The 13,156-nt window shown below is 40.5% G+C and overlaps 1 protein-coding gene across 1 annotated transcript in view; it reads right to left on the reverse strand.

Moving 5' to 3' along the window:
- Positions 1-13,156, reverse strand: part of LOC126281673 (protein O-mannosyl-transferase TMTC1-like) — a 568,931-nt gene that overhangs the window by 270,973 nt on the left and 284,802 nt on the right. The window contains exon 3 of the mRNA XM_049980827.1: positions 1,269-1,342. Coding sequence (XP_049836784.1) covers positions 1,269-1,342 — 74 coding nt within the window. The remainder of the gene's footprint in view (positions 1-1,268; positions 1,343-13,156) is intronic.

Below are 13,156 nucleotides of genomic sequence, written 5' to 3' on the forward strand. Positions count from 1 at the left end.
AAACGTGCTAAGTCCGTTGTGTCCATGTAAGAATTGCCTTGGAAAGTTAGGAACTGCAGATCAGCGTACTGCTCCGGCAAGCAGTTACTAACCGTTACGCAGTTTGTAAACAGTGAATGATTATCCTGATTTGAGTTTGCTGGTCTTTTACATCCGCTTCCATGTACGTAGCCCGCAGTTAAGTATATATTTTACAAAACAGAATAGAATCAATTTCGTTCACTAACGGAGGGAAGGCAAAGAATAAAGTTTGTTGGAAATGAGTGTATGGCCTCTCCAGTTGATGATGAGCTCTGCTGTCCAGATCTCAACATGCCAGTTTAAGTTACAGTGATGACATTTCCTTACGTTCACGGAATCGGGTTATCGGCTGAAGTACAGAATATTTCGAAGCAAACTACCGTCATGTTTCCTGCTGTTTATTTTCATATGAAAGTTCAAAACAACAGTCTATTCCAGTGTATGATATTCAGAAGTTTTCTGTGACAAGCACGTATCTCCGTGGGTGAATGTCCCAAGTACTGTGATAAAGTTTGTCGCAGTCAGTTTAAGCGCTTCGTCAAATTCCAACACCCTAAACATTGAGACGAGTATGATCAACAATACAGGTCGATTCAGCTGCCCCCATTGACGTTGTTTCAAGCATCCTGTAATGTTAAATTTGACATTCAAAAACCACTCACTAGATTTTCCTATTTTCACTCTCGGTTATTGCAAACTGCATGCTCTACAGAAAAAATGAACAGGGTATTTTTATACGAAATAGGAAGTAGTTACATTTTGTACTAGTATACGTTTTCACTACAGGCAGCGCTTTTCGAACAATTCAAGGAAAACGTACAGAAGCGACCTCCAAACAAAACTCCACTCCTACACTTAACCTCACCAGGGAGGATTTATTCTATATTGTTCGTGGCTCTCCTTCGTACCGCTATTAAAAAATTTCCGACGACGCGAACTGTTGACTATAATTTTAACTTTATTGGTCTCTATTGACTGACCTATTACGCAAAAAAAGTGCGTTTGAAGACTAAAACACATATTATTTCTTGAGTTTATTAGTCATTGTTCCAACCGATAGTACATCGAAAATATGCTATAAAATCAAAGTTTGTAAGAGAATTATCTGTTGCTAAGGAAGTGTTTAAATAGGAATTTCAGAGGAAATAATATCTTCATATTATTGAGATATTTAGTGACGCAAAACAAGCAGAAAAATTATTTATATAACAAATGGCAGTTAAAGAAGATTTCCCATCAATACTCACCCGTGATAGGCGAGCAGCGACAATAATAAGAAAACACACGCCAGCACATCGGCGCGACCCACGATGCCTGTCACCTGCAAAGAAAATAGACACTTTTAAAATGGCAAACGAGAGATTCTGCTTTGCTTGTTGCTGCAGCAAGACATCATTAAAAAAATATCTCATTTCATCACCACTGAAGAAGAATATGTTGAGACTTCCGCTCTCGTATGCTTCATTTACGCCATATCTAAAGACGTAATTATTTACAATGAGACGACATTTCACTACATTTATTGTTATTATTATAATACAGTAATTTGTATTTAAATATTTAACGAATGATACATACGTAAAATTCTATTCCAACAAAGAATGTTGCCACGAACGTATTTGTAAAACAGGATATTAGAAGAAAATCAAATACTTCGTTAGCCTGTCTGTCTCTCATACATGAAAGTCCAGTTCTCGCTCCCGAGTACCTTTAGAAGATTTCACACCCACGCTGAATTTTTTAATTTTGTCGAAAAGCAAATTAAAAATGGTACCAATACATTGGTTCCCATCAATGTTTTCAGGGGATTATCCTTGTTTCAAGACGAATACCACCATTGGTAATCTAGTGATATTCATTTCTAGTAGTGACTCCCTCTGCTATACTATCAGCTCACATGGTATATGGAAGGAGGAAAAGTAAAAAAGAAATAGAAACAAAGAAAAGAAAACAAGTTCTTAGAACTTCCCAGATCTCAAACTACATAGCATACCCTTTGCTGCAGTGTCTGAAAAATAAATAAGTATGCTTCACACGTCAAGTTGGTCATCGACACATGAAGACGGATACACGCTGCCAGCCGAACTAGTACTATGGAAAGGGCAGACATAACAAAATATACGAGATTTAACGAAAATAAATTATGAGAAAAAACTAAATTACACTATAAAATAATCATTAACCTGAGAACAATCTGAACTAGTTGGGTTCTCACTGTCAGGCAGCATACTCTGTCCTTCAAGATGAGTGCAACAATATAAAGGGTGTTTCACAGTCTGTAACTGAAACTATAACGGGTGACAAATCAAGCCTTGGGGAAAAACTTTTGCTAGAGACGCTGACGTTAGATGCCTTATTATTGGTTGTGCCCCTGACTAGTGGCCGGTATACAGTGTGTGTTGTCTATACTCCAATCATCTGCTCCACGTTAGTGGGGAGGTGTCAAGCAAAATAAACCTCCTGACTCTTCTAAAATATATTTCTCTGCTTAGAGACGCTTATTGTTAGGATTTTCTAACTGAAAATCACTCGGTCAGTTTACTGGCGTAGGTAGCATACAGTCAGCAGAACATGATAGTTCGGCGAAATATCCTCCTCCAAGCGGCAGCGAGGTCGCTAAAAAAGACCCCTAGCGTCAAGTGCGTGAGAAGCTCAATTTTGCCCAGGTACGAATTCACTTAGCACCGACGTAATGCGCTCACAACTGCACAGTTCTGAACAGTACCGTCGTTTGCAACATACTAAGGACTTAGCATAGGCGCCGTTCGTAGTTAAATACAATAGCATGACACGCCATGTTGCTAGCAGCTGCATGCATTTCTCAGGTATTTCCTCGTATTTGTCCAATTCCTGTAAGGGTTCGCTAGCAGATTTCGACACACAATACATTTGAAAGGGTAAAAGAAAGCAGTAATTATCAGCTGGAAATAAGGGATTTGAACCATAGTCGTTAACGCTCAGTTGACCACTGGTGTATATTTAGGAAGTTGATAGTTGGAACTTTGGTGCTACATACAATATTAATCAACTGTTACCTGGTCGATGAGTAGTGAAAATGTCTTGGTGTAGTTTCCTCGCCATGTTCTCTGCAGGACACGTAGATTAATTTCGGATATCTGCGTTGCGAGTCATGAGTACGTATCAAGTGACACACTTGCTTGTGGTAGGGACGCTAATTTGGGATACGTGCATTGTGGTATTTGAAATTCGTTAGCTATGAGTTACCACCGTATTTCAGACCCTCCAGAGTTTCTCATTATATCCGTGAACTACAGTACACCTCCACCTAGCACAGTCATTTACATGGAAACAGTTACACCTTGATCAGTGTACACTCGTGCGTTTGAGTTGACAAGTACAGGAACTTGTGTCCCGAAAGTGAGCCATACGAAGAAATAAATTAGTGAAAAAATATTTATTTCAATACATGGTAGAACAGTGACAGACTGCAATTTCAAACTTTCACAGCATTTCAACTAATCACAAGAGCGCATGCCACGAAGGAGCTATCCGAATGGTACGAAAATTCGATGTAGAAGTAGAGAGAAACAAATAATTACAGATTCAGAATAAATGGATGATTTAATCAATAGAAAAACTTAACAAGTTGAGCAAGTCAAAAACGCGTTGCTTCACCTGCTGCCATTTTGTAATCAGTTGTTTGTTTTGTCATTGATTGATAGAGTTGTTGGATGTTCTCCTGAGGAATATCGTGCCAAATTCTGTATAACTGGAGCCTTAGATAGTCACAATTCCGTGGTGGTTGGGGGCCCTACCCATAATGCTCCCAACCTTCTCAACTGGGGAGAGATCCATGAAGCATGCTGGTCAACTTAGGGTTCGGTAAGCACGAAGACAACCAGTAGAAACTTTCGCTGTATCCGGGTGAAGATTATCTTGCTCAAAGGTAAGCTCAGGATGACTTGCCATGAAGAGCACAAAATGGAGCCTAGAATGTCGTCGACGTACCGCTGCGCTTTATGGGTATCGCGGATAACAACCAAAGAGGTCCTGTTGTGGAACGAAATGGCACCCCCTTTTGTCGTATGGCAGGGTACGGTCAGGTTGGTATCCAACCATTGTCTGTGGCGTCTGCAGACACGTCTTCGCTGGTAATCGGGACTCACTTCGAAGCGGGACTCATACCTGAAGACAGTACTACTCCATCCAATGGCATTCCAGCCAGAAGACACATCTGGAAACAGCTGTGGGGCACCAAGATACCAAGCTGATTGTTGCCCACCACGATGCACATCAATCAGGAGTGATGGCCTAGGGTGCCATTTCCTTTCATAGCAAGACCCTTTGGTTGTCACAAGCGGCATTCTTACAGCACAGCGGTAGGTCTTCTACTCCTCGTTTTTTTCCCTTAATGGCAAGCCATCCCAGGCTTATATTTCAGCGAGATAATGCTCACACGTACATGCCCAGAGTTTACGTTAATAGTCTTGGTCCTTGCGCCAAATCGTATCCAGCGTGATCACCGGATCTTTCCCTAGTCGACAACGTGTGGAGCATTATGGGCAAGGCCCTCCATCCTGCTCAGGTTTCCGGCCATCTAACAATCCAAATGGACAGAATTTGGCACGATGTCCGTAAGTTAACGTCCAACAACTGTAACCATAACTTCCAAGCCGAATAACTGCTTGCACTAGGGCCAGAAGTGGGCCAATACGTTAATGACTTGCCCAATTTTTGAAGACCTTTATTTTGAGTAAATCATTTTTTTCTGTAATTGTTATGATTTGTTTTTCTGTTTTCCTACTGCCTTTTGAACTGTCTGCCTTTTATTGTCTAGATATGCACTTTTTGTTCCTATGTACGCCCTTTCTAATCTATATGTCTTTGGATTTACAGCAGATTTTCCTGTGCCATTATGTTGTATTACCGCTAATATCGACCACCAAGTTATATGTACAGTAGCATTTATGAATTAATAATTAAACCGCTTTTTATGAGTCGTCCTCTTGAGGCGTTATGGAGTACATTAATGTAATTTTCAATTTGACTGTGTATACAATTTATGGGAGTAAATGAATTAAAGTTTTTCGTTTCCGCGGGGCTGGGGGTGTAGAGATTCAGCTGTGCGAAATGTTTCTGTTTCGAAGCGCCAGCTTTCTTGGAGCGTGACAACGACGCCCGTGATGACGACACCGCCACGGGCGAGACACGACTGGTGTGAGCATCGGCGCTATCGTCGACGAGGAATTAGCGGCAGACGCGGCGTGCCCCGAGTGGGTCCGCCGTAAAGATAACACCAACATCGCCAACGAGCCAGAGGGCGAGAGGGCGAGCGGGCGGCTCTTGAGCTCTCGATTGCGGGCGCAAGTTGCCCGAGATGGGTGTAGCGTGCCGCCCCGATGTTTATTATATGGTAATCTCATGCGGCGCATGCAAATCTCAAATGGGCCTAATTTCTGGAACACGGCGCCAGTTAGCGCCTTCATTCGAGGCGCCTCATTAGACGGGCATCCGGCAGGGGCGCTGGCAAAGAACTTTGACTCATTACCGCCGAGAGTGCTGGTGGAGGATCCGCATTCGTATCAGGAGCGAATAAAGGCTTCCCGCTGTTCCGAGAGTGAAGAGCCGACTGTCCCGCTGGCATGAAGTATGCCAATTCATAATACAGAGCGTTTCAAAAGTAGTCTTGCTATTTCACAACGCCATATCTTCTATGGACGTTGCCCCGTTGTTTGACTATTTAATGAACTGTTCATTAGGTCATTAGAAAATTTTGACCTGTTGTTTTCAGTCTTATTCATTCGACATTGGACTATTTCTAGACAGCACTACCTGACAATTCACCACCGAGATACACATATCACTGAATAACTACCATGGACGTCTATCTATGTGATACATGTCTCCTCAGTCTGTTGCTATCACTCTTCAGTATAACTGACTCACTGAACGTAGTATGTTGAAAAGTGATTTTTAAATTGAAAAATCTGGTTAGTTAATTAGTTACACGTTCCATAGATCATTTGAAAGATTTTTTTATCGAAATGATGTGGAACGAGTCAGTTTAATGGATGCCTGTAAATAGTGTTAAAATCAACAAACCCATTTTTATTTTAGTCCTACTCATGCAACAGTACTTAAGAATTTTTCTTTTACATGTTACCAATTTTTAAGCAGAAATCAAGCAGAAGTAGTTATTCACGAGAAATGATTTTAACTTAAATTTAAAACTTGATTGTTACCTGTCAGTCATACATTATTTTGTAAAAGATCAAAGAGTTTTCCCTTTTCATATTGAAGTGCTTTCCGAGCCTCTGTCAGCTTTAATAATGGGTAATAAATGCCGTTTTTTCCATTAGTGCTTCAGGTGCGCACATCTCTGTTCTCCTCGAATTTTAATGGATAATTTATGAAAAATTTCATTAGCAAAAATGTGTTGTGATAGTGCAGCTAAATCACCTTAATCCTTGAAGAAGTACGTACATGATTAATGCAGGGGAATACCGTATACTATTTCTACCGCTCGCTTTTGTACTGTTTATAATTTGGTTTTGAAGAGATTACTTACCCCAGGATGCTATTCCATAAGAAATCAATGAGCGGGAATACGTAAAACATGTCAAGATGTTAATTTGTTTGTTTCCACGAGTACAAATTTTACTAAGAGCAGAAGTAGATGAACTCAACTGTGTGAGAAGCTGAGTATATGCTTCTTCCAGTTCAAGGCCTCATCAGTATAGGAACCCAAAAATTTTCAGGATTCTACCCTATTTATTGATTACTGTTGTTCTCCTACGTCAGATGTTGGTTTGACTATGTGTTCCACAGAATGGAATATAGTGATTTTTAATTTAGGGAGAATATATTTTTAGAGAATCACTTAATAATTTTTTTGAGAATGTCCGCTAACAATCTCTTTTGTAGCTTTATCGCTAATGGGATTTATTTTAACACTAGTACTGCCTGCAGAAACAATTCTGCTTGTTGAATGTTAAGTGGAACATCAATGACGCAATGAGGAGTCGGAATGGACCCAAAATTGAACCTTGTTGGTGTACCCTTATAATTTCTCCCCAGGTACTAAAATTTTCTATCCTGACATTATCTGGATTACTCGCACAATCTTTAGCATTAGTTTCTTAGGTATGATTCAAACTAGCAGTGCGTAATCTCACAATTTCCAGAAAACTTGAGTTTTTCTAAGAGATTAACATGATTTATATACCAACTGGTGATATCTTGTTACTTAAAGCTTCTATTATTTGATGAGTGAATGTATGACTAGCAGTCTCACTTGAGATTAACAATGTGTTAATTATGTGTTGCCTTCAAGAAAAAGTCTCCATGTCGATTTAAACTCTGCTCAGAATACATGACCACACACATTATTCATATTTTCAGGTGAGTAGTCCTTGTACTTTTTGATGCTGTTCGGTCACCGTGATAACAGTCTTCCTTTCCACATTGCACTGGGTTGGTATAAGGATGGAGCGGCAGAAGTGGCCGCTTAGGGCGATAAGCTGAATGGGGCTCCAGAGACACCTGTAGCGAATGAGATTTTCACTCTGCAGCGGAGTGTGCGCTGATATGAAATTTCTTGGCATATTAAAACTGTGTGCCCAACCGAGACTCGAACTCGGGACCTTCGCCTTTCGCGGGCAAGTGCTCTACCATCTGAGCTATCGAAGCACGACTCACGCCCAGTCCTCATAGCTTTACTTCTGCCCGCGAAAGGCAAAGGTCCCGAATTCGAGTCTCGGCCGGGCACACAGTTTTAATCTGCCAGGAAGTTTCACCCCTAGCGAAATTTGCACGCCAAGTGTAACATGTTAGTAGGGACAACATGTGATTTCCACTGAAGTGGATTTAGAGCGGAAGGAATGGTAGCTAAAGTATGAGGAAGAGACTGAAAGCGGAGGGTGGTGGCAAATTATAAGTAATTCATATGAATATACAGAGGAGGAGACCCGAAATGATATGTCTCTAGTCGCGAAAAATTTTCTCTAACCGGTACTGGACAGCAACCATGGAATAAATTCTGTTTCTGATATTTACACCACCTACTCTACGTCCCGACTCGAACGCGTTCACCCCACCAGCCGCCTACTCGGAGAAACGGTCGCCTTTCGTGCACAGGCCAGAAACACTCAGGCCTCTCCCTACCCGAGGGGGAACCTCGCACTATATGGGGTTTTTGGTCCAGGGGAGATCGCTAAGGATAAGATTCGATACATCGTAGCGGTATCGATATCTGTCCCCTTTCGTATACATGAATGAAAGAAGAAACTTGAAGTCACTACCAACTTCTCCAAAGAACTACAAAGCTATTATTTTCAAAAGAAGAGTCTGATTTTAAAGGTGAATATCTCGGGTGCATGCGAATGCAACGTTGATGAACATTTCAGATATTCCCCATTGCTCTGTTATCAAGGTATTATTTTATAAAAATTTCTCTATGCACATACACCAGAAGATGCAACTCAAAAGTTGTGAATCGGTTGTGTGAGACCCTAACGAACTTCAAATACAAATATTGGGAACTATTAGACTTTTCCTTTAGTCTTATACCATCATAGCTTTGACACCTGTATGTAACTATCTATGGAATAGAGTATGAATTGTCAATTAACAATCTATAATTTCAGAAATAAGTCTGGCATCACAGTTTTCATTTAACTTTTAGATATTAAACGTGAACCACAATGGCGTCAACAACTCGTACACATTTGTTGTGCAATTGTCGGAGACCATGAGTAAATACATAACATTCCACTACCAACAATATTTCAGTAAGGTTCTCACACATCGTTTAAGGGATATAGCGGTTCCTACAGCCTAGTCAATATCAATAGTCCATAAATAAATCTTGATCGATAGCTCTGACACGCCCTGGTTCCAGGGTTCGATTCCCGGCGGGGTCAGGGATTTTCTCTGCCTCGTGATGGCTGGGTGTTGTGTGATGTCCTTAGGTTAGTTAGGTTTAAGTAGTTCTAAGTTCTAGGGGACTGATGACCATTGATGATGAGTCCCATAGTGCCCAGAGCCATTTGAACCATTTTTGATAGCTCTGACGCCCATATCGTCCAAGAAACCTGTGCCAATTGATAATGTCTAGATAGCCATTAAATAATGTGTGTGAACCTTTACTGAAATATACTTAGTAGTTGATAGACCAGTTCATTCTATAATTTTACGAGTGTGTATGGAGCTACCGAGTTATCTGCAGTGGCTAGTCGGCGTTGCGGTTCACCAGAGTTGTTGGCAAGGGAGGAGGCTACATGAATTATCCCCCCCCCCCCCCCACCACAAAAAGGGAAAGCAATACTTGTCGTGAAAATAGGCGCCGTTGGAGGTCATTGATGCAATGCGATACCCATACGCCTCCTGCGCTGTAGTAGGTACAGTGCATAGTCCAGATGCAAATCACGTCGTGGAGTTCTAACTGAAATGCAACCTGTTGAAACGGATGACGCAAAACACAATCTGTTGTTACATGACCACTGTCACAAACTGACGCACACAGGGTAATAAACGAACGGGGATCTAGCTACAGCTGGGAGACCCCTAAAAACAACCATAAGAAACTCCTTCTGAATAGACGGCAGAGGTCCCAACGGTACCGACCGATCGCCGTGTAATCCTAAGTCGACTAGGGTCACTGGATGCGGACATGGACAGGCGTGGGGTCAGCACACCGCCCCCAGGCAGCTGGCAGTCTTCATAGCCTGGAACCGCTATTACTCGGTCAAATAGCTCCTCAACTGGCATTGCGAGGATAAGAGCAGCCCAGTAGGTCAACATCGCATAGTGGCCCTAATAGTGATCCATCCAAGTGCCAACCACGCCTGGCAGTGCTTAACTTTGGTGATGGGATAGGAACCGGCACACCCACTGCCACATGAATGTTGAAAATCCTATGAAGAGGCAATTTAAAATTGGAGCTGAGCCAACCCTTTATTTCCGCAGCGTATGCTACTATTCACCTCAAGTTTTTATCTCCATTCATCTCAAAAAATAGTCACATTATATCGAATTAAGCATTTGAAGTTCCCTGAATACTGGCCTCAGCTACGAAGAGCAATTTTCTTTGTTTTTATTTCAGATGTGCCTATTGGCTTTAGTTCTGCACGCTACCGATTTCGAGGACTGATGGCCTCATTATACGATACACGAATCAATCGAGATCCGAAATATGTGCTGTCTCATACAAACATGTACGTCCCAGATGGTTTTGATAAACAGTGGAACTATAAAACTGACTAATGGTCTACCCTGGGGCGATGCGACAGGAAAACGTAATTAATCGCACGAGATTATTTACTGAAAAAGTTTTATATATCAATTTTTGTTATGAAACTCAATATTCTGTTGTGTGAAATCGTCTGTAAATGGCCAGAATTGAGATATTTTAAATGCAAATTAAGTTAATAACTCGTAAATTTTTTCCTTCCTCGGCATTACGAAACGTTGTGGAAATGTTTCATGGAACAAGTGACTAATTTACGAACTAACTTCAATCGTTTATCTAACTGCTTGAAATGTGTTGCCTAGGTCAGACATGCAACGACTATAATTTTAATATCTCTGACGGGAGATTACTGCCTTTAAGATAAATGACCGCATACGTTCCAAAATAGCAGCAGATGGTCCTGTTACTCAATTTGTAAACTTTATTTGCAAAACAGCACCTGAAGATGCTTCAGAAATAAAGCAATTGAAACAAGTTATTCCCCAATTTCATCTTGCAGAGAAAAAATGAAATGAACAAAAACGAGCCAACCACTGCATATTTAACAGTATAAAAGGATATAATATGAAAAAACAGATCAAGAGCATTGTGACTTACCCAAAAAGGTACTCAACGTTCCACACAGTGTATATCGTACGATAACACTGCTCTGGAACATCACGCCTAACTTAAATTTTACCTCCAAGACCATACATAAAGGCACTTAAGAAAAAACTTTATACTAATGTACCACACGAATTTTCTTTACGAAGTTTGAAACTGATATGTGTACTATGCTTAAAAACGTTGGAGATATTAATGACTAATTTCTTTTCTGTCTTATACTTAATGCAATTGATGACAGTTTTACGCCAGGCGTGTTAAGTTTTTATTGACAAAATATCTCAAGTGTGGTTCCACAAATATTGCATACATAATATGTCCTGTATACGCCACAATAAAAAAACCATCACCTATTAATTGAAATTGCGTTTGGTTTAACATTCTCCTAAATTACAGTAAGTATATAATAGAAAAAAATGCAAAACCCATGACCTATTAATTGAAACTGCGTTTGCTTTAACATTCTCCTAAATTACAGTAAGTATAAAATAGAAAAAACTGGTAATTTATGTATAATGACGACCGTAGAAGATGGCCATCCAAAGGAGCGTACGAGGTAAATATTTAAGTTCATAACAGTACCATAAATAAATGTATATTATTGACGTTCTCCAGATTTATAGCTCTTTACGAAATGAATGTCGTGTTTTATTACTTTAAATTCATCTCTCTCGATTTCAGGTCTTGAGAAGTAATTTGTATTAAACAGGCTAAAGCGAAATCTAAGAAAATTTCTATAGCTACATACACCTTTAAGGAAGTGGCCAGTGCTGCTCACGTGTAACTACCGCAAAATGGAATGCATACTGCACTGTACTGTTAAATAAAGAGTTGTATGTTTACTTTACTTACATTAACGTTGTTTAGCTTACATGTGTAGTATAAGAGATGACAAGAAAGTAGCCGTTCGAAGGTCGTAGAGTCGAGAAGAGGTAAGCTGGTGAGGCAAAACCACCGTGATCATTGAGGCAATGCTGCCATCGACGCACCATGTTCAGAGGTTAAGATACTTGACTGGTAAAACGCCGTGTCCTGCTGCGTGAAGAAGTCCGTAACTGCCTGCTGCACATCACCATCTGACGGGAACAGTCGACCATTCAAGGCCTTCATTAAGTCATTGAAGGTATGATAATCATAATGGGGAGAGATCAGGACTGTAGGACAGGTGATCGAATGTCTCCCACTAGATTTGGCGTAAGTTCCATATTCCAACATTTACTATATGGGGACTTGTTTTATCACGAACTTGGTGCACCGTCCGGTAACAGTGGTTTTCGACGTGCACGAGTACACATTCTTTATTCTCCGATGGACGTTTGCCTATGTTTATCTTCCGGCACCCAAGAATACAATAATAGAAAGTTGGTTCTGTTTGGGTTCATTTGGTAATAAAGTCGCCATTTCCATGTTTCTACACTTACCGCACCGGGGTCGGAAAGATACGAACACCGCACTAATCACTTGCCAATATATCGGTGCTGATATAAGTGCACTGGGGTCGCACTATGTTGCATGTACACTGCAGCAACACAATTAAACGTAAAAATTTTGAATGTCCCTTATATTTTTGCTTGTTTCATCACTTAAATAAAACATATGCTAGAGACAAGTTGTAATACTTTTTGACAGAGGTGTATGTAGAAATATTTGCCGTGCTTGCTGCCGCTGAAGTTGTGTAGAAGAGTTAGAAATAGTGGCTCAGAAATTTCCACGTATCGGTAGCAGTCACGAACCTCTGATAAATATCTGGCGTTGCTAAAATATACCTGTCAAGACTTCCGGAAGGTTTCCCTACTTCATTAATATTTAATTCGCTGTTTCTGTTCCAAGTGAAGTTGCTGATAAGGGAGAAAATATACTGTTACCTAAGTATGGGAATTACTGGTTTTTCGATTCGTTTCCGGAGGCCTTTTTCTGAAAAAGAATGCCAGTCGAACAGACTGGTTCCTGCCATAGTTTACAATCGTATCAATGTAATATGGGACTACGTCACAAATTTTGGTCATTATGTCTTTTTCTGATGATTTCCGACCTTAACACCATTCGCAAATACGGAGCGTACCGGTTAAAAATTTGGTGATAAATAGGTAAATTTACTTATACCATTTATCCGCTTTATTTGAGAAGATTCGTATGTATTTAATTAGTGTCTTATACAAATTGTTACATGGAAGAGAGTTCATGCAGTCGTAGTGTCACTCGTTCAGTCATAACAAATGTGTATAAATGTAGCTCAACAGTCATGAGGAGAAAATGGAAGAGAGGGTTCAAAGGATCTATGATTTACTCCAACCTAATGGCATTACAAGTACCGACTTGCAG

This window comes from Schistocerca gregaria, chromosome 7 (assembly GCF_023897955.1).
Source record: "Schistocerca gregaria isolate iqSchGreg1 chromosome 7, iqSchGreg1.2, whole genome shotgun sequence".
Lineage (NCBI taxonomy): Eukaryota > Metazoa > Arthropoda > Insecta > Orthoptera > Acrididae > Schistocerca > Schistocerca gregaria.